Raw genomic sequence first — 23,050 nt, 5'->3', positions numbered from 1 at the left:
GCTGATGAGATGAGGCAGCTCCAGCAGCTGGTGTCTGCTCCCAGTGCTGTTTGATGCTTCCTCAATAGGAAATGCAGATGCAGTCTGAAATTACTAAACTGCAGGTCTTTGAACTCTTTAGCAGCAATTATAGGTCTGCACTTTAGGAAAGATAGCCACACATTTGTGTTTGGTTCTGCCCTTCCTTGTATCCTAACAACTGGAATGTGAATGTGGAATTTTAATTTGCAATGGCAGAACAGCTGGGGGGAGTTTGCATGACCAAAGTCAATATGCAGTGTTGCAGAAGGCAGAAGTGACTTTTATTTTAGGTAAAATGCTTTTAGCCAGCCCCACTCTCGTATGGAGCCTGTCCCACTCAGTATCCAAGAGCAAGGTGCGCATGTGTACATGACCAAGTTGCTTGTCCATGGTCACTTCTCTGTTGTGGAAGGCTGACTGTGGCATTCTTAGTGTATCTGTTCGATTCCTTTTGATTAGGACAGGCAAACTTTTTTTTCATAGACCTTTAGGAATCAGCCTTTGCTGTGGTATGGCCCTTTGGATCCAAAATTCTCTTCATCGGCACTCATTGTTTTTGCTTCCTTTTCTCAGATACTTTAGGCAATCCTTTTGGAATAACAAAAATATGAATATCACATGCAATGTGCTGTAATGTTGTTGCTGTAGTGCAGGGTCTTCTGCTGATAAATTGTCTGAGCTCTTGTTTTATCAGAGCACACTCCTCCTCTTGACAGGAACATATTCCCTAGTGTTTTACCACTGCCAGCAGTGTCCTTGTTTATCAGTACAGAGCATGCCTTTAACTCTTTGAGGCACTGCATCTTCTGGTGCTTTCACACATGCATTTCTGTCCCTGTATTATTCATACCAATCTTTCTATTTCTGTTAATAATATCTTCATTTCAAATTATTTAAATGGCAATTTAAGTGTATGCAATCATCTAGATCATGAAATAGTGGAGAACAGAAGGCATATAGCTATAAAATATCAGGAATAAATATTTCTAGCATTTATTTACTGAGAACATAATAGTCCTAATGTATTGCATGACACTGAACTTACTTAAAGATCATATAAATTCTACAGAAGTTGTCAATATAATTAAGGAATTTTTTTTTCTTCTACATCATAAAAACCTAAACAAGAGATAAAAATGTATCTGTTTTAATGATTCATTGAATCCCAAAACAAACCTTACAGAAACTGGGCAAACTGCAAGATAATTGTAGAGCTTATAGCTATGTTTCATAACAAATGCAATGGGAGTTGGATGCAAAGGCTGCATGCATTTATTTTACTTTCTTGTACTCAATTATTCCTATTATATTAGCAATTTCACCCTGTAGTGTCTTAAATGTAATATCCAGCTCTATATTCTTCCTACACCAATTTTGTTTGAAGCAGCCTACTACAACGGAAGACTTAGGTTAAGCAGAAAATAGAGTAAAATGTAAGTCTTTGGATCATATTTACCAAAGTAGTCTAAGTAGTCTTTAACTCTGGTACATTTTCTTTTTACATTTCCATTCTCTATGTAAGTGCCAATCAACATTTACCTTTTATCTCTGTCCACGCTTTTTGTGCTCAGTGTTAGGCTTCTTTTTCCAAAACTGTTGCAAAGTCATTCAGTCATTATATTCACAGACTTGGATAAATGATTTCTGTCATATGTCTTCTAGAAGGAATAGAGAATATTGATAGCAAACAAAGAAACTTAGAAAAAAGGAACTATAATGTCATAAAATATTGGCATCCATCAGAGAGTAAATGTATAGCTTAATTCTTGTCAATTTTGGTGTAGTCTACTACTGGCTGTCAGACCTGGTCTGCAACAGAACTGCTTGAACAGAGGAGTCTTCACAAACTCTCTTTTAATTAGAGGATTGACATGTAATTTTGACTGACTTAATATGCTGGGACTTTTCAGCGGTATTTTCCCTCATCAGATGTAATATGCTGTTAAAACTGCATAGGAAATTAAGGCCCTATTTCAATACTGAAATTTTCTCCTTAAAAAAAAAAAAAAATTAAAACCATCAGCACTCTGGTCTGCTGTACCACTATTTCTGAGTAGTCAAACTTATTTTTTCCCCTCACAGAATACAAACAATGTATTCTTCTTTGGAAAATGTTGTCAGATCTAAAGGTATTTTTAATTTTATTTTCTAGAAATACTTATTCTCAGAAAGAGGAGTAATGCATGCTGAATCCCTACCATCTCTTCTTTTATTTTGTTCTTAAACTATTAGCTAATCCATCCATTCTATTGTTAAATATGGTTAAAAAAGAAGTCTTTGTGACCATACACATGCACCATTTATGTACAGTTTGAGTGCTACTAAAATGTATGGAAATTCTAATAGTGTGCTTACCAATGTTATTAAAGCCTTGTTTCAGTATTTTTAAAATATTCTCAAATTATATACTTTCCAGAAGAAGTGAGAGATATTGATTTATAAAGAAGATATGAATGTTAATTCGTCATGATATAGGAGCTATATTATATACACTTCTACTGTTTTTTGGAGATAAAGTGCAGAATTATATGAATACATAGAATGCAATACTCAGAAAATCAGATTTTCAGTGACTTCCAGGGACATGAAGCTCAGAAATACTGCCAAATAATAGTAAAATGAAGAGTTCAGTAGTATGATGTTTAAGTATGTATGGGGAGAGTGCTTAGAAAAAATGTCTATGTTTCTCTACAGAAAATCAAAAGTAAGTGAATAAAAGTTATTCTCACTTTAAAAGTTTGGATGTACCTGCCTAGGGCCCTAACCTTACAAAATCACACTGATAAAAACAAATCGTGTTAGATCTCAAATTAGTTTGGTTGTGAAAGTTGCTTAAAAAATAGTATTGCTCACATTGCCTCCTGGATTCTATTGATAGTAATGGATTCCTAACACTTAAGTGGATTTAAAAACATTTCCGAGGATGATGTTAATGCTGCACTCTGCTCATCCTGGTCAGTTCTCTCCTCTGTTAGACCCTCTTCAGTCCCTGAGGTCACTGAGCTGTATAGAATGTATCTTTTTCCACCACGGGGTTGAATATACGTCTAAGTTTTGCCCATCTAGATAAGAGATGAAAGGATCAACAAAGGAAGATTATGGATTTCAGAACTTGAAAAAAAAAATTAAAATATTTTCAAAGTTGTTTCCAGTAAAACTGAGGTCTTGCCTGTTTCTCCACTGAACCACAATGGTATGGGGAGAGTTTCCACAAAAACAGTTTGTTTGGCTGGATTTCACAAAGTTAATGCCAGAGTGCTTGCTGGTGTGCCTAAAAAGTAACAAGCCAACAATGCCCTCATTCTATAATGGTCTAATAATCATCCTACTGTAATTCCAGAGGTTAAGAGATATTTTTTTCAAGCCATGATAAATGACGTGAAAAGAATTATCGGATTACGTGAAAGTTTTAGAAATCACGTGTTTAAATTCAGCTTTTTCCTTGCTGTTTAATCTGAACCTTGCAACCATTTAGCCACTTACACACGTATGTTAATATTTTATTTAATTTGTTTGACTAAATTGAACAACATTTATTTCTAAAGCAGAATCAAATTCAATACCAGGTTGAAAAAAAGTATGCAGAATAGGAATCAGCACATCAATGGAATAAAAAATATCTGATGAAAAATGAGGCTTTTGCAGCCTGTGGCCAGAAAATACTTTAAAGGCAGTAGAATATTCCTAATTTCTAAAATAGGTTTTACGGATTTGGCCTTAATAATCAGTTTGTTATTTCCATGTGTGATTGCTAATGGCAAATCTCTAAAACTTTATTCAGTATCTCTGGTGGTGGTTTGTATGAAATGCTAGGAGTGTTACTGTCAAAAATACGTTAGGGTTGGAGATGCTGTGGCAAGTGAGACTATGATGAAGTTTATCTTTCATAAATAATATCGCGATCTAAGTCTATTAAAACTGTATTAATAATGGTTTCTTGAAAATTTGGCTGATTCACTCTTATTTCCTTCTAGTAGTCCTTGGATTTAAATAGATGTGAATCTTTGGATTAATATTTCTAGTAATCACATTTAGAGTAATCACAAGAACATCACATGCTAGTTGAAAAATCTTTGGCTTATTATAGAATTTACAGCACACCAAATTGTTTCTAGTTTCATTCCACCTACAGAAAATGAAGTAATTCAGAATATTGAACTTATTAAAGTGAATTCATTTACTTTCTAACCCAGACTATTAACCTGAATTCATGATTGTAATGCTGGGATCAGTATTTTCTTGTTTCATTTCCCTGTATCCAGGAAGGTACTGCATCAGAATGTCTTCACATCCTTCAAAAATTGTTTGTGATATGCTACTCACCAGCCCTACAATGTAACTCATGATACCAGGAATTTTACAAAACTGTTTTTCTGCTTTTATCCATTACTGGTCTTTATTTTAGGTTATTTCTTTATCACAGTCCTGAGAATGGCTGAGGTTAAATTATTGATTGATAATATGAATTTCCATTAAATGCTAAAAATAGCATTTAGTCTAAAGTTGTTCTGGAAGCTGCTTCTAAAATGCATTTATTATTCATTGACAATAAATACTTGCACTTCATGTGTGAGTTTAGATAAATATTTCTTACAAACTCTGTTGTTTGCTTTTCTATCTACAGAGTATGATGGCCTATCTCAGTTACTTTGTGCTACTTTTGTTTTCTGCTAGGCTGTTTGAAGTGTTTCATAGAGCACAATTGTAAAGAATACATTATTTTGTCAGTACACCAATCCCCCTATTTGTATATCACTATGGCATTTATATAGAGCCCAGCCATTCTTCTCAAACTTATGCAAGGAGAAAATCTATGTACTTGAAAATTTTGAAACAAGTAGCAAGAAATGTGGCTAAACAGCCCTAAACCAGAATGTGAGACTACATGTAGGTGTTGGGTTTGCTTATTGAACCACCCCAAGTTTTGATCTGCTTTGGAAATAATCATTAACCTTCAATAATCTTTATAAAATATTGGTGGAACTAGTCTGATTTTCAGCTAACCTGTATCTGCAGGACCACTTGAGCTCAAGCTGAGATCCTTTAGCCTTGACAAATGAACTGGGTAAGGAATCATTCCGGGAGTACATTTTGCGAAACTTGTCTGAAGAGTTGCAATCGTATCATTCCAATTTCTAAAACAAAAAGCCATACAGAACTAAGTACAATGCCGTGAGAGGTATTTGCAGTGTTGTAAGCGTCAGCACAGATCCCTGAAACAAGACCCTAGGCTCCAGAGCTGGGAGAGTGAGAACAGAGCTGTTGGCATGAGGGAGCTCACAGGCAGGATGAACTGGGTTTATATAAGCTCATCCATATGCAAACAGTCCAGTGAGTTGCCAGAGCTGTGCCAGCATGCCACCCACTCAAGTAACATCTTTATTATTCATTGAAAGATGCTGCAGTTTTCTTGTGGTGCTGCAGAGCCTGTGTAAGCAGGGGATAAATATTACAGAAGGTGGTTATAGAGTTTGTGTGTAATAAGGCAAGTTCCTGTTGAGAACCTGACTTCTTGTCAGGAAGCAGAGGTTGATAGTTATTCCCTAAAAAGCAAAGAGATGTCTGCCCCTGGTGGGCAGAGCCAGGTGCTGGTGACACACTCCACTGACCACTGAAGTTAAGTTAGTATTACCTGAAATACCAAATACAACCCAGTCTTAACTCAAAAGAAATCTTGGGGTAGTTTAATCTCAGATAAGTTATTTCATTTTTAAATAAACTTTTTTTTAACCTGTTTTAAAATATTTGAAAGGGGAAGTGAGAGAAAAAGATGAGAAAAAAAGAAATCTTTATGCAAAACAAAACAATATATTGTAGTAGTTGGAGGTGAAGGATGACGAAAGAGCAAATGACCGTAACTTACAAGAACAAGAAGTGAGATAAACAGGGAGCATAGAAAATGAATTATAAAATGAAGTTAGAAAGAATAGAAAGGAGAAAAGGGAATTTGCCTGATCAGCTGTTCAAAGGAGAAGTTCACTCTGAAATCTGATGCACTGGGGGCAAGGAAGCCTCTGAACCCAGCTGGGCAAAAGCAACCAGTAAAAAAAGTGTCACACTGTCTCAAGTTGAATCTGATTTATAAAATACCCTTAGGAGAAATCTTTAATCTTCCATCAATTATAATTTCAAGATTGACAGTTTCAAAAATATGTGTCAGTACATGCTTCTCATTTCCACAGCTTTTCACAGGACCTTGCAGCAGTTACCAAATCTATGAAATCAAGGCTATAGTTTATTTAACAGCTGTAGGTAACTTCTTGAGATATCTTTGTGCAGATATCTTTTTTTGAGCACTTTCTTCAAATAGTTCTCTGTTACCCAGTTCTGTGTTACCTAGTTCTGCTTGTTTGCCAGTCCAGTGTTGCTTAGCACAGAGCTGTAAAAAGACTTGCTCAAATTTGAAATTACATAAATTTGGGTTTATGGTGCCAGGAATTATAGGATAAAGGTTTGAGCTTCCTTAGTATTTTTAGCAAGACTATGTAGTATACATTTTTTATATATACACACTCAGTGTACTATCTTTTAACAGTAGTCAAAAATTTTTACTGAATTAAGTAAAATATTTTGATTGGTCATGGTGTCATGTAAATTTTTCAAAGGTTTTTTTTTTTTCTTACTAGACGAAAGCAGTGAAAATGATTACTCATAGGTGGTGAGTGTAGTGTTACTATTATCCCATAAAACTTCCCAAGACAAGGACAGAAATTGCTCTGAGACAGTAACTCCTTTTTTCAGAAAATATTATTAACTTCCATTGAAGTCAGAATAAGGATGACTCTTTCTTAGACCATATTTCATCAATCGCCACACTGCCAGAAAAATACATAAAGGACAATTAAGCATAAGGACACTTTCAGGAAGACATTTAGCTGCAAATTGCTGGAAACTGGGAAAATGCTAGGAGAGATTGCTGGATGTCCATCTTATTCTTATGCTCTTCTGTGATCATCTAATAGTAGCCACTGTGATTGAAGCTGATGAATGATGAAGCTAGATGAAGCTGTGCTCTGATCCAATGCAGTTGATCCTGTGGTCTTGCAGTAAAACATCCATCTGTTCTTAAGTCATTCCTTGTGATTCAGTAGGCTGCATCTTGTATTTTTGTTCTGTAAGCCAAGGACATACATCTGACTGAAGCTGTGCATGGAGTTGTTACAATACTATACAATTTATATATTTGATTACCCCAATGTCTTTAGAAAAAGAATTTTCCCCAAAATCTATTAATTTTAAATAGAAAATCAAAATCTGGAAAGACTAACTATATCTCAAGCAGTCTTGCTGCATGGTGATGTATCTTACCAAATGGATGGATGGATGGATGGATGGATGGACGATAGATAGGTAGGTAGATAGATAGATAGATAGATAGATAGATAGATAGATATTTCCCTGCATTATGGTCATGACATTGTTGAACAGAAATGAGTCCTAGTCCAGTGGCTGTGCTCTAGAAAACAGGTATTTTAATTTTCCAATAAGATCTGCTCCTCATTGACTGAACAGCATGCATTCTGAAGGAGGCTAAATTAAAGTTGTCAAAGCAATCAACTGAACATGAAAAATATTCTAACTTTGAAGTGTCTGTGATAAATGTATGTTTTATGATACAGTGGAGTGCTTTGACAGAGCTCTTCCTGGGTAAATAATACATCAACAGTCAGGAATGCAAGAGTGTAGAAGGGCCAGTGTGTTTCACAAAGTACAGGTCACTGCTGACAAATCATCTGTCAAGTAAAATGAATTTTCCTTGTTGACTTTGAGGTTACAGTTATTAAAGATACAGCACTTACACAGTGGTAATGTAGAGTTATAGTCAATATTGGTATAAAAACCAGAAAAGAGCTGTGAGGATGATTTTTCCTAGTCACTGAGGGTTTTTCCATTAGCTTGATTAGCTGTGATCTGAGAGCTGTTTTTGTGAGTTCTGAGCCACACAGAAGCAATGGAATGTAACCTTTAGATCATAGATACTAGATAGTGTTACTTAAATTCAAGCTGTCCCTGTTAATTTTGTTTTGTTTCTGTATATGCCACAAAAAAATATCTCTAAAAGCACTTTCAGATAAATATTCAGCATCACCAAATATTATCATCCACAGTACCATCATCATCCAGATAGCCAGGCTACTGACAGAATTTATAGATTTTATGCAAGGCATCCATTTTTTTCAGAGTTTTATGAAAAAAAGAGAATTTAAAATCTCTAAGCTATTGGAGTTGCCTTATAATATAACTGAAATGCATGAGATAAACCAGAATCCTGGATACCTTTCTCGTAACCTAGGATGCTTCTCCCATAATAAACTTTAATTGTAGTAGTCTGCTGGATGTTTGGTGTACTTTTTCTACAACATCCTGTTCCTAGCTATCCTTATCTCCTCTCAGGGATACATGCATTAGGTTAGTTTATTCACTAGAACACCCTGCCATGCTAACTGCTGTCACAATGTAGACAGGTAACTTTTTTAGTGGCTGAGATCATAAATATAAAAATTATATCCCATTTAGCTTTATACAAGGCTGAAAGCTTTAATTAAAAAAAAAAAAAAAAGCTTTCGGTACTTACTCTAGCATCAATTTCTTTTCCAGCTTTGCTAAACTTACCTGACAGCTTACCTAAATGATTCATTCTTTCATATTCTCTACTCAGAAATTTTTTGTTCACTACTAGTCACTACTAAAATCCTCCACTTTTAGTTTCCCTAGGACCAGAAGTGTTTAGGTTTAGCAATGTTTAACAGGTATTTATGTATCAAAAAAGAATTGTTTAAAATAGTCTGTTCATAATGATTCTTCTCAGTAAAGAAAAATGGAGAAAAATCAAGAAAAATTCATATTGTTCACAGTAGAAAAAATAAAATTGAGAGGCCCTTAAATTACTTAGCATTTAGAGCAGATCTACCTTACAACATGTTTGAAATCATGTGCCCTCTGATATCAACGATTCAGTCCATTCCAAACCCCATAATAAACATATTCTGAATCCCACTGGGAACAAGATGTCTTGTAGAAATTATCGTATAGCATACCAGATGGCATCTTTCTTGCAGACATCACTTCAGTGTGCTTCTTCTGTTGCCTTGGTGAAGAAAGAGCCAAGTACTGCTATCTCTGTAAGAAACTTAAGTGTCAGTTTTCCCATGTAGGAATGGGTGCATCTTTTTTGATTGTGGTATCACAGAAGGATTATCATGGAATTTATGTCGTTTGAAATCACAGGACAGCACAGTGGTGTGTAAATGCATTGAGGTGAGACCATCTCATACAGCCTGCATGGCGTTTTCAACGTCAGCCCCAGCTTTAGGCATAGGCAAAGTGTAGGCACTGCCTGCAGCAGGACACTGGTGGGGCTGGCACTGAGTCATAGACTTAAAAAAACCAAGAGACAGTCTTTTAGTCTCAAAGCAGGAGCATCTGCTCCAGGTTCCCATTGCACTGGCTCAGAAAAACTGCCCAAGCAAACCCCTGAGGTAACACCCCTGAACTGGCCAAAGATCTGGAGATCTTAAAGAGCTGCAAGTTCCCTAATCCAAACAGTCCTGGCTCTGTTCTGTGCCTGCCTTTGCCTTGCTATAAACTTTGGTGGAAGCAGGAGGGAAGAAAAGCCTTGTAGATAACAGGATACTTTAGCAATGAAACAATAATCAGGGGTGAGGACTAGGCAGCAAGCTGACTGTTTCCCCTCACTGAGCAACCTTATGTTGTGTTGATGGGTTCAGACTCGTAGTTATACTGGCAAAGGACAGAGTTGGAGAGAGTGCACAGTGGGACCAGCAGTGCTATAATCATCCAGGGCTGGAGCCATGGAGACAGTTAGACACAGTACCAACAGCTACATCAGGAAATGTGTCTGGGGAGCCACTCAGCAACTGAATTTTGCCTACACTGTTGCTAGGCATTGAGCCAAGCACTCATCACTGGCAGCATAGCTTCCATGCTGTTTATAGTAAGGTAAGGAAGAAGCAGTTCGACCATGAAACTAATATATTGATTATTGTGCATGCCTTTTTGTGGGCAGCAAATTTTTGGTGTTGGGGAACACAATGCAGAGACATTTGTGTCTCTGCATTTATAGGAAGTACAGGACCCAGTCATGCATAATCTATTCAAAGGGATTATGCTTCACTAGATCTCTTTCTGATATCAATTTTTCTGCTTACAGAGGAAAGGGGAAGACAGAATCAGGAATCCTTTTAAAAGAAGTTTATTAATTCTCAATCAACTGAGAAAAAATCAGAAAGGGTAGAATTCTCATCTTATTTAAGATAACTTTCTTCTCAGTTTTCCCTCTGAAGATCTTCCCAGCCTTTTGAATTTGCCTACTCGGGGGAAGTCCCTTATATCTCAGCTCAGCATAGCCTACCCTTCTTCATGCCTGGGCACTATCCTGAAGGGATTCTGATCCATCTATACACAAAGATATTCATTAATAGTGGAGAAAACTTTTCAAAATGGGAATGATTTGCAGACATATGTGAACAAATGCATTTCTAGCTCAGTCAGACCTAGATTTCCTTTCAGTTTGGCATACCTACTTTCTCTGAGAAGAAATTAATCATTCATTCATTTATTTGAAGTACATTTAGCAATGAGAAAACTCTTAAAAGTTTCTTTGGCAACTGCAGATTTACCAGTGCCTGGTGAGTGTTCAGTATTCTTTTTAAAGACATAATGAACCTTTCACACTTTGTGTACTAAATTTATCAAGTCAGTAAGAATACCTGGAATAGCAGAAGATCTTATAAGAGACCTTAAGCAACTTTCCAACTTCATGAAAGATATTCTATGCTCAAGTAAAATTATTCTACAAAATTATTATGGTCTTCAGTTTGCATGAGATGTTTCACAAATCCAGGCAGCAATATCAGAGTGAAAGGTCATCCAGTTTTAGTCCAAGGACTAGTCAGATTGGAGTTGAAACTCTTAAAATATTGTTAATTCTATTTATTTAGAATCTGTTCTGCAACTGCTCAGGGACCTTCTGTGTGGCACTGGAAGAGACGTTGTATTATGATGTGTTGGTCAGACTGTAGGTTTGGTTTTCTATGAAACACTTATCTGCCATAGTACTATCAGTTCCATATTATAGCCTTGACAAATATCTATAATTTCCTCATGCCTGGAATTACATTCCTCCTTTGAGATGGTCATTGCTCAAGATTCACAATAGATAAGAAAAACAAAAAAGTAATTAATTTGCTCAATAAATGGAGCACCACTGACAGGATTCCTTCTAGAATTCTACCCTGAATATACCTGTTTCCTGCCTTTTTTTGCTAAGTCCTTTCATATGGTTATGAAAAACATAAGTTTAGTAAACAGTCCTTTCAGAACAAAGGAATAAAATATTTCCACCTCGAGAGAAACTGTCTCAAAGATGAAATGTAGATATAAAATACATCATGAAGTATTTGGTTTCTTATGCAGAAAATGAATTTTCCGCTCATTTAAAATTCATAATCTTTTTTTTTCCAGTTGTAGTTAAAATTTAAATCCTCTCCAGAAATCATGCAAATCTTATGTCTACTTGCTATCATTCACATTTTTGTAAGAAAGGATATAAACTTACAATTTTATTCTTTAATTTTTCATTTGAAATAGTGACCTTTTCAATTTGAATTATTATATGTGGGTATGAAGGTTTTATTTTGTCTTAAATTTTACAGTTGAAGAAATCATGCAGATAATCTAATTACTTTGACTAAAATTGTTGTGCCTTTTTTATGTCTTTTGCTGTACTACACGAGAGAAACTGTGAAATATATTCATTATTGATTCATTAAAGGGTTTTTCTATTATATAAGCAGAGATGCAGACCACTACCTATCTTACATTAAAAGGGGAAAAGGGAAGGCATAGTAAACCATGCTATGGGCTATGCTTTAAGTACTGTGTTCCTTAATGTCTTGTGAAATGTAAAAATCTACAACAAATAGATATGTAAAGCGTAACTGGTATGAAGATTCTATTCAGATTTAAGTGCTCTAGGTTGCTTTTGAATCTTGCTATTTTCTGCATTTGTTTTGACTGCTCTCATCATTCAAGATTGACGCTTGGATGGGTGTGTAGGAGGAAGCAGCAGCAGCAGGCTTACAGCTTGCAGACAAAAAAAAAATCTGCCTTATCTGATGGCTATTATTGAAAATGCGAGGTGTAGCCTAGGCTGGGTAATGAAGGGGAGCGAGCGAGGGGGAGCAAGAAGCATGGAGCTGCATACTGATGAGTGTAGGAGTACTTGATAAAAAGAATTCTTGCTGCTGGCAGTGCATTGCTCATTGTGGAGTATTCCAACAATCACATATAACGGAGAGCAGCTTAGCTGACAGCTTGATATGCCTTTTTTTTTTTTCCTCTACTGTATGACGTACTGGTCTGTAGTAAAGATTAATAACCAAGAAATGTAGAGCTGCGATCAGACCTTACGTTATATTCTGCCCTGAAAACTATGTTTTACTTCTGACTTTTCTGTTTGCTGAAAACATTAATCTGTCAAGCTGGCGGGCTCGTTTGATACCAACTTTTCCAGGAACACAATGTGGCAATGCCACCTCTCAGCCCAGGACTACCGCTATTATCCAGTGGATGGTTATTCGTTGCTTAAACGCCTCCCTCTTCACCCTCCTACAGGACCCCGATGCCCTGTCCAGACAGTGGGACAATGGTTGGAAAATATTGGGCTACCTCAGTATGAAAACCACTTGCTGGCTAATGGATTTGACAATGTGCAATTCATGGTAAGAAATCTTCCGTGCATAGCTGTGTATATACACTGTAGCTGCCTTTTTTGTCTGTCTCGTATGTGCTCGTAAAACCTTAGAGCTATTCTGCATTGCACTAAGATCTGTTTAGTGTTTCACTTTCCTATGTGCAGCTGAATTGTATATAAACTGCCTTTTTATAAACTTCCATACTGTACACATTACAAAAGAGTCTAGCCTGAAATTTGGTAAAATAAAAACTGAGTATTAATGTTCTTTCTCTCCCTCATAAATCCTCCGATTAAAGCAGAAAAATCCATTGCAGGATTTTCATAGTATGAAAAAGCTGCAAACACCCCTTTCTGCAGTGCATCACATTCTTACTTTTCTTTCATCATTAACTTGTAATGATAATTAAAGAACATGCAATGCCATTCTTGCCTTGAGAGGTATTTTAATAACAGAAAATTATTTAATGGAGTGTGCTCTCTCTGCAAGTAATTCTGGATGTCTCGGTTAAATATTTTTGCATCTTAGGTAATCAGGCTGTGGGATTCACTTGTTGAAACTTATGCCCGGAGAGAAAAAGTAATGCATTCCTATTAATTGTTCCATTTTTATGTTTTAACTCTAGGCATTTATTGAAATTTTAGTTAGGTCAGGATTTACAATATCACCATGTGGTGTAAAGTAACAGACCTGTCATGCAGAAACTTTCCACTGAAATGAATATTGACAGTAAAGAGAGAAGCTTACTTGTAAAGCTGTTATATAATCACTTTTCCACCTGCTTCAGTATTCCTCCTACTTGAGCCTCTTCCAAAAATCCTGAGTGCCTTTCTTAAAAAGTATCAGGTCTTAAAACATATTTTAAAATATCTTTAAAATATATTTGAAGTATCCATGTATATATTGGAACAATTCTAACTTTTCCTAACTTCCATCTGCAATATAAGAAACAGAAGTGAAATGGCATGAATATTATATCTGTAAAATCATCACATGGGTTGTGTCCTTCCTCTTTACATTATTTTGCCAACGTCATTGTATGCCTTTGGACTAGTGATCAAAAAATTAAGAGACATATCTCTGCCATTTCCACATTACAATAGTGTAGACATTTCTTCCTGTTTTTAAAAGGCTACCATGTGATCATTTACTTAGATCAGTAAAAATCATTGTAATCTGTACCTTTAAATATTCTTTAAAACAAAGCTGTGCTGTCAGCTCAGCAATATAGGGATGGAAAAAAAAAAGTGTATCATGCTGCAGTTTCCCAAAATGTAACTGCATATTCTTATACATGTTGTAGCATTAGTTACATAAGTAGGTGATCATTTGGTCTTAAGGAGGTTACAAAAGGAAATGGTTCACAAGAGGTTTTAGGTGGCATAACAAATGCAGAGGGGTACACCTACCACAGGTAAATTCTGAGCACCAGAGAAGTGAAATAACTGCCCTGGAGGGCTTTTCAGTCATACCCTGGCTCTGGAGGGGCCTGAACCATGGTCTTGGGGAATTTATATGACTTTCCTGCATCTCTTATTACTGTACTTATGTAAACATACAAATTACTGACAAGATTTTGTTATGCAGTATGCAAGTCAAACTTCTAATGTATCAGGCAGATTAACTTTTGCTTGCATACTTCTCTGTTATCCAGTGTTTTCTGGTAATTCTAAGCCTTTTCTGATATATTACCGTTGAAATACATAATTACTCTTAATATTAGCTGAGGTAGCATGCATTGAATGGAAGATTAGACTCATAAATCCAATAACAACAAAAGAGCTGTGAAATTGTGTAGTAATAAAAAAATTTATAATTTCAGTAGTTTTGTAATTTCCAATTTATTGATTTCACCATTCATCATGCTTTTTAAGTTTTTGTCTGTACCAGAAATCAAATATTTCCTATATTTTATTGGAAATAAACCATTGATTTCTTTTTATATCACTCCTTTGATTACACCTGCATTATGTAAGAAAAGCCTCTCTTGAAAGATTTAAACAAGTGTTTTAAAAGCTCTTTTTCATCCCAGCCCATATTAAAGGGAAAATTAAACTTAAAAAGTATATAGGAAAATGAGAGGAGAAACACCTGCTATGCTAAGAGAAAAAATCAGATTATTCCAAACTTAGTATGTTGTATTCTTCCTTAATATGACAGAACAGCTTTACCTTTATTACTGCATTTTACATATTAAACTAGAGTTTAAAATCTTATTAACTGAAATGTTTCAGATAGGTTAGCTGCTTTACATTGAAGGGATCTAATAGTTCAATGCAGTAAAAATCAGTTAAGACATATTTCTTATTCATTCTGTAAAATATTCCTGCTTTTGTTTTTTCTGGAAGCACAGTCTGACCTGCATTTATTCATTCTGTTGCCTAAGCAACAACCATCACACTCCTATTAAGTATGATTTAGTAGTACAGGTCTTACTAGCTGTTCAGAACAGAAGAGGGAATATCACAATGTTATAATTAATGTCCATGGAATAATGTACATCTGAGAACAAATATATCGCATATATACTATTCTCAACAGCAAAATTCCATTAATTAAATTAGCATTTTAATAAAAAGGTGATTTTCTGATAAAAAGATTTCATGGTTAATAATTCATTAGATCATGGAAATTAACTCCTTGTCTTTAGTCTCCCTTGGGCATTAGGAAAGTTATTCACTAGACTGTGGTTAGAATGACGAAAATTTGTTTATCTTACCTGAAGTGTGTGTACTTTATATGAAGAAACAGCTGGATTCCTATTAACTTTACAATATAAATATTTTTCAGTACTTTGTCAATATATATGTTTTTAAAATGCATCGAAACATAGTATTAAAAAAATTAGTGGTTTTTCATGAAATATTTTAATTCTACTTACAGCATGTTTGTGCCCATAGCAAGTGCAGCTCCTACCCACTGTTAGGGTCATGCAGGAATGACACTTCCATCATTTTTAGTAGGCCCAAGGCAGATTCAGTCCCAGGTCTTGGTTCACATGTTCCTGAATATGTGTATGGATACACAATCATCATTAACTTTGATAATTTGTTGTGTAATAGGCTGCAGTATCCTTCAGATGTAGAAATTTGTAGTGACTTTGTGCAGATACTCTGTATTTGAAGATGCAGATGATACTGCAGTTTCATAATGTGAAGGCTACTTCACGGGTAAACCAATTCCAAAGTGCAAGAAAACAATTAAATCAGCCATAAATCACAGTATATGAATTAGATATAAACAATAACAAAACTTATGCATCTTTTTGATGCATAGGTGCAATAGATGTCCCTGGGACAAACTATAATTTTATGCAGACTTGCAGGCCTACATCGCTTAGTATGCTGAGAAAAAAAAACTTGACTTGCAGAGAAACAGATGTAAATATATAAATGTGTGAGGTTACTAAAAGCTCTCATGCAGTTTTCTACAACTGTGAAACTTCATCCAAGACTCCGTTCTGGATTCACAGAGATAAAAACAGTTCAATCAAATCACTGCCCAGTGGGGACCAGTTCTGATTAAGGACTGTATATAAGGACTATCTATTTGTATACTGTCATAATCATTTAAGATATTCTGAAGTTTTATTGCTTATTATTGCAGTTTGATGAAAGAAAGATCTCTTTAAAAGATTGATAAAACACACTATATCAGAAACATGGACCAGCATTCAAAGTGAGTTAACAGAAAAATATGAAGCATTTTATTATATCTTTGGCATTCTAAAATATTGTTCACTATCAACAGTTAATATTTGCATTACACTCTAGGCTTTCATAGCTGCTTTTAAAAGACATGCGTCTCTACCACTCTGAGTACTTATGTAGCTTGCATTGCCTTATGGTCTAAGTTTTGCATAAGTGGTTTGGGTTGTTTTAATTCTCTCTTTTCCACTGTTGGGAAGCTGAGACATAGAGTCACTGCAGAATGGGATTTAAAACTCTTATACATTTGATACAAAAGGCACTAATTCTCAACATGCCTGTTGACATAATGTTTAACAGATCAAGTCAGTTGCTTAAGTGTGGGTGTCTAGTACCAACTGAAATACCATAGGGAGCCCAGGAGATCTAGGCAAGGTTGACAAATGTTGCTGAGGACCAGAGACAACCAGGCCCTTCATGATTATCAAGTTCAGGTGTGATATCACCGAGCTTCTCAGACAGCTGTTCAGTGCTGATGGCAGCTGAAATTAATCTTAAATTACACAGAGTTTGTGACATGTCTAGAAACTGAACATAGATGTCTTGAGTTTCCACTTATTTTCATATGCATTTCTTTACCTTCTAATAATTTTCTGTATTTGTATTCATCCTGTGAACTTACCTACAAAAGTATTTACTAGGTTTCTCACTGCTAGACATGGTCTACCTTCTCAATTCTTCTTAGCTGACTGCTTTGGATGTAGTTGTGAGTTAAGTTTTGGCTTTTCTTTCTCCCTTCCTGTCTCTTTCTTTCTTTGTTTCTTTTTTTTTCATTTTTTCACTAGTTCTGGAGGTTGATTAGCTGAAGGTTATCTGAAGACTCTCTACTCTCAGGTGACATTCCTGGGAATTGCTCCTCTGGAATACACAGTAGTTCTTGCTTTTAATCTCTTTTGAGGATCTTAAACTCTGTATCAAATATAGAGGACAGAAGCAATTTTATTTCCTTAGAGGGAAACGCACCTCAAAGAAAATCTCTATGTACGTTAGCTCCAAGTCCTGCATTTGTGGAGACCACCAGGTCTTTTCACCAAAAATATTTAGAGCAGGGATTGATGATTTAGGCATTAGATGAAAGCTAAAAAAGAGTCCATCAATCTGCCAACACCTTTCTTAAATTGACCATGTGTCTGGTGATGAAAAACAGGCCAATTTTAGACAAGGGTTCTAGTCTTTAGTGATCTTGGTGACTTGCAGAAGCCAACTCCTAACAAGCTGGTCAACCTCTGCATCATCCAGGCTATTGGTTCTCCAGGCCCATAATGACTACTGCTGGGACTTATTGGGATATTCATGCATCATCTGGACCCTAACAAGATTTAGAGGACATTGTCTGTGTGTAGTTTACCCAGAAATAAGGAACTGCTTAATGCAACCTTAAAACTGGCTGTTGATAAGTTGGTGATATACAGCAAGCCATACTTTTAGCAGAGTCCCACTGATGCTGGAATAAGCTGTGGTTTAAGATTTACTACACATCTAATAAAATCTTAGAATGTATTCCTGGAACCACAAATTTTGGTCCCCGTATCAAGGCCTCACTGTCATACCCAGGACTTGCTTTTAGTTTCATGACAGACCTATAGAACTTAACAGTAAAAATGCAGAGCTCCTCTCAGTATCAGTGTAGCATTGGGTTTTGGTGTTTTTTTTTTTTTTTTTTTTTTTTTTTTTGCATGAGTAAAGTGACTGTGTCATTCTGGTGTCTTCTGAGTCTTCCTTTCCTTCACCCCAGTAACTTTTGCACCTGTAGGTCCTCAAGCAGGCCACCTTTCCCGTTAGTTCAAAGAGAATGAGACAGACTTAAGGTTCAAATATAAACAATTACATGTCTATTTACACATCAGTAAATGTTTAGGACTCAGTTCAGTTGCCCTCATATTGAAACTGAGATGTCTGGGACATCTGTGTAGGCTTGGACTTTACAGTACAGGATCTATAAAATAGCAATGCCTGTCTGGAGTTTCAATCAGATTCCAGGCAATGTACATTTGCAGCACCTCAGATGGCTCTAAATTCATTTCTCTGGGTGACTAAGTGAAGCACCTAATCAGACATTAAAGCCAATGGAGCACAGAATGCAATTTAGCTGGGTGGCTGAATAACCATTAGGGTAGTTATTTGAGGATAAATTAAAGTAGATTCATCTGATCAACTGAACCACTGTCTAAGCTCTATTGATGGTTTTGTACTAGATCTCCTTAAGCTATAATGTAGACACAAAATTTATGATGGTTCAGTTTGGGCTAGAATCCATACAGAGTTCACTGAAAACAAAACACAAATTATTTTTATTAGAGCTTTTTCTCCTCCCTCAGAAAATCTAGCCCTGAGGCTTCAAGATCTTTTTCATCCTAGTAGGAATTCTTACTATAGGAACTGCAAATCAGAGCTCAGGTGGGTGCCAGAGTTGAAGATTGTGCCTGTCATCCTACAACAGCAGCAAGTCTAACAAATAATCCCATTCCACATGCTGCTGTTAATGCTTCTGTCATGGCATTCCTCAAGCTAGTCAAGAGACAGAAGGTCTTATTAATGTACTACCCAGTATTGCATGTGTAAATAATAGCTTGCACTGTCATTCTCTCTTGAGGTCTCTGGCAAGTTGGCATCATCCTGTGTGAGTGCATGCAGCTGTGGAGAGGTAATGCTCATTCCCCAGTGGGAAGGGAGTTTAGAGGAATCTGCTTCATGCTTTTATATCTAGGTATGTAATGTGTGTGTGCTGGGGACTGATCCTGCACTAGATAAAGGACTTTATGAAAGTTGTGGCAGTAATGATTGCTCAACAGGGAGGCAAAGTTTTTGCGTATTTCACTTGAATGGTTGATTCATAAGGAACACACCTCCAAACAGACTGTTGGCTTCATTAAGGCATCCTGGGTATGATGGATCCCTTGAGAGTCAGAGGTAGTATGTTTTCATCTAAACCTGTCTCAGCAATTGTATTTTGAAGGTATAATCAGGGATGGGTCCATCTGACTGTATGCTACATTCTGCTAAGTTAACCTTTAGGTGAGGGTTTCTCTGGTTGTTCTGGAATATTCGGCCATCTTCAATTAAAGGTTGTTCCACACAAGGTTGTACATACCAGGCAGGAAGACAGGACTTTGGGCTGCATTCCTGGTCAACAATCCAGGTGCCAGTATCTTGATTGGAATATCTTTGCATCACTTCTGCCATTCAGGTTAGTGACACTTGGTGTGTATTTGCTATTTTGCTAAGCTCAGTCTTAGAAGAAAGAACTTGTCCAAGGTACACAGCAGTGTATTCAGCTCAGTCATACCCTCCCTGGGAACAAAGGGCTAAATCCAGATGTTGATGTGATGTACATCACATGTACAGTCACCACTAACAGTTATACTATTTCATGGTATATATCTGTGAATACGACACACCAGGACTGGAATCCATCCCATCTGTTCTAACAATATGTTAAATGTTAATGTTAAACAGTGCATTTAAGCTAGAAGCCTGCCTAGTGCAGAGGGTGGCCTCATTTTGGTGTACAAATACTGATGAGCTGTATTTTGAGACTACATATGTAAGGAATTTTCTATTGGCCCTAAATGTAATTTTATGATAAACTAGTCACAAGTATTTAATCTGAAAGCTAATTTGATAAAGTGGATGAAAACTCTAATAAGCAGAATGAAACATGATGTTTTAGTAACTCACAAAATAACAGGTGCAATGCTAGTAAAACATTCTTGCTATCTATTTATTTAAGGCCAAAACCTTCCTGCTGATTATGTTGACCGAAAGGGACAATGGTAAATCTTCAAGAATTAGAAATGTTTGTGTATAGAGTGATGTGTATGATGATGTTCTTGATAAATGATGAAAGTTATGGAAAACTTGACAAGATATAAACATTGCTTAAAGGAACAGAAAATTTAAAGATTAAGAAAGGCAAAAAATCTAAGAGGTTTTATGCTTCAGGGAAGAAAGCTGAAGATTCACAGGACAATCAGTTTTTAGTTCTATTTACAGTTTTAAAACTAATGTCCTGTTTGCAATAAGGAGTTACAGCTTAATCATGGTTATTCCATACGGGAATACTTTTTGATAAAATTAAATAAAAAAAAAAAATAGAATGAAATAAATTCTCAAAGCAAACTTAGTATACAGTTGTGTGTATTACTGGATTAGAACAACATTGTCCAACAGGAAGCAATTAAATGCAATCTGGAGCAGTAGATAAATGTCAAACAATGACAGACTTCCCTGACTACATTAAAGGACAGAGCAGTAGGGTGGCTTGATTACAGATAATGGCATGGTAGGACTCTGAAGGAGTTTTCAGGGAAAGATTAATGACTACAAAGAGATAGCTGAAAATAAATGTGATTCTTGGGCATGTTGTCCTTTTTGAAGGAAGACCGGATGAGGTAAGAAAAGCTTGGGTAGTTATATGAACAAATATTAATGCTGATTAAAAAATAGAAACAATATAAGATAAAGAAAGAATGCATTGTGAAAGAGCAGATAAATAATCAAACTACAAAACGGAAAAAAGAAATAGGAGAGAAAATGCAATGTCATTAACTGTTTGAGTAGAATACATTCAGATAAATTTTTATCAATATGTTATACCAAAAAGAACTATTTGAAAAGCTACAACCACAGCTGGAATCAGATAAAATTCATTTTAGTTTTGCATTAAGGAGAAAATATAACAATTAGTCAAGTACAGTATTAATGAAGACCACTGAGAAATTGGAGGAAGAGAAAGAGTGAGAATAATCATATTGCAAACAGACAGAAGAGTACTTGGTTAATTAGAATATCTGAATCATCTAGGTTAGGTGATGCTTGATGAAGAGTTCTAAGAAACTGATGAGAAAATACCAAATCATTTAGCAATCATTTTTGAGAACTTCTGGAGAATGAATAAATTATTAGAGGGCAACTAAAATATAGATGTAGTACTAATATGTATGTCAGATCACAAGATTCTTCCTCAGCATAGATTTCCAATCCCCTGGGCTATTTGTTTTCAACTATTCACCATACAACCTTTGCCTAAATCAAGGGGGAAATGTATGGTGGTGTTACTGGCAACAGAAAATTACTGTCATTAGTGCTGACTCTGATGGAGGGAAAATGGGGAAGTATACAGAATGCTGCAATGGGATGTAATGGGAAGAGAAAAAAGCTAAATGAAGTAACTCAGCAGTTGGGAGATGAACTATTTAAAGGGAATCAGTAAAGAAACAGATGTACTGTACAACACATTGTGCCCCGCATCATTTTGATGAGAAATTATTTTCTGTCAGAAGCCACTAAAATTTCCACAAGGGAGACAAGCTTAATTTTGCTTTTAAAACTATAGCTATCTTTTAAAAGCTGTTTTAGAGTGATGTACCAGAATGGCCATGCAAGCAAGCCATTCCAGGTACAGTTTGCCTGACTGCTTCTGAATTTCCTGGGTATCTAAATTTACTGTCCTTCAGTTTGAAAATCTTTTGTTTTCTCACATATTGGTCATTTTTTTTCCTTGTTTATGGTATCAACAACCCAGCATCTGTTTTAACCTTGGCATGACACCCATGTAACCTTTATCACCATGCTGTCCATTCCGTTTGTTCACACACACACACACACTCAGGTTTGTGCATACACATATTACACAAAAAGGTAATTCATTACAATTAAATATTCCGCATTATTAGAAATAAAGACCTGGAGAGTTACGGTACCTAGGTGACCTCAGTTCACCCCTCACATTCACAAGCCTTATGATAGAGTCTTCAGTCAACAGTTTCTTTACTAATTTTTTCTGCTCAAAATTCCTTTCTTATTAATGATACTGAGGTTTGAGTAAGCAGAGGCACAGACTTCAAATAACTATCAGTTAAAATAAAACCTTTTGTTATTTTTCTAATGCTACATTGCTAGAATTTTATAACCTGAGACCAGTACTCATTTAAAACAATAATGAGACCCCTAAACTGCCTTCTTTTCTCATTCAGAAGTGATGTACATTTGTGTAGTGTTGTTCATCTGAAACATTAGAAAAAAATACCTATATATCTGAGCATGCATTTGCACTTTAGAAACTGGGTTATAAAGAGTTAGGAAACACAAAATTATAGTACTTCAGGTTATAACTTTAGACAATTGAAAATAAGTATATGCAGTTAGAAACACTTTTGTCACAATTTTTCAGAAGCTGAGAACTGTGCATCAGAAGTCACCTCCAAAAAGTGCTTCACATGGGTCAAAGCACAAGCTCAGTTATAAGAAACTTTGCACAGGACAAAATATAGATTCTTAAATCTGCTGAAAGTAAGGCAAAGTCCCAGTGTAGACAAAGCAAGCTGCTGTGTCTAAACTATGATTTTATTCCACATATGCATAATTGGTTGAATTAACAGAAAGCTTTTGTTCATTGTAAGTACACATGAAATTCACACCTGTTCTCTGATCTTGTTCTTAGCCCAATCCAGACTGAAATATATTTTCAGCAAAGCAAGAAATACAAATGCTGCTTTAATCCCCAAATAATTTACTTCTGTAGTCTTTAAAACTCTACATTAAACATTTCAAGTATTTTGTTCACTATGGAACATGTTCTATTCTGTATCTTTTCCATTAAACCTC

General features: G+C 35.8%; 1 protein-coding gene across 1 annotated transcript in view; it reads left to right on the top strand.

Moving 5' to 3' along the window:
* Positions 1–23,050, top strand: part of ANKS1B (ankyrin repeat and sterile alpha motif domain containing 1B) — a 406,509-nt gene that overhangs the window by 205,927 nt on the left and 177,532 nt on the right. The window contains exon 15 of the mRNA XM_041409745.1: positions 12,658–12,764. Coding sequence (XP_041265679.1) covers positions 12,658–12,764 — 107 coding nt within the window. The remainder of the gene's footprint in view (positions 1–12,657; positions 12,765–23,050) is intronic.

The sequence above is a fragment of the Onychostruthus taczanowskii genome, unplaced genomic scaffold (assembly GCF_017590055.1).
Source record: "Onychostruthus taczanowskii isolate IOZ18803 unplaced genomic scaffold, ASM1759005v1 scaffold31, whole genome shotgun sequence".
Taxonomy (NCBI): Eukaryota; Metazoa; Chordata; class Aves; order Passeriformes; family Passeridae; genus Onychostruthus; species Onychostruthus taczanowskii.
Note: the sequence above shows the minus strand (reverse complement) of the source record. Positions and strands in the feature narration are given on the sequence as shown.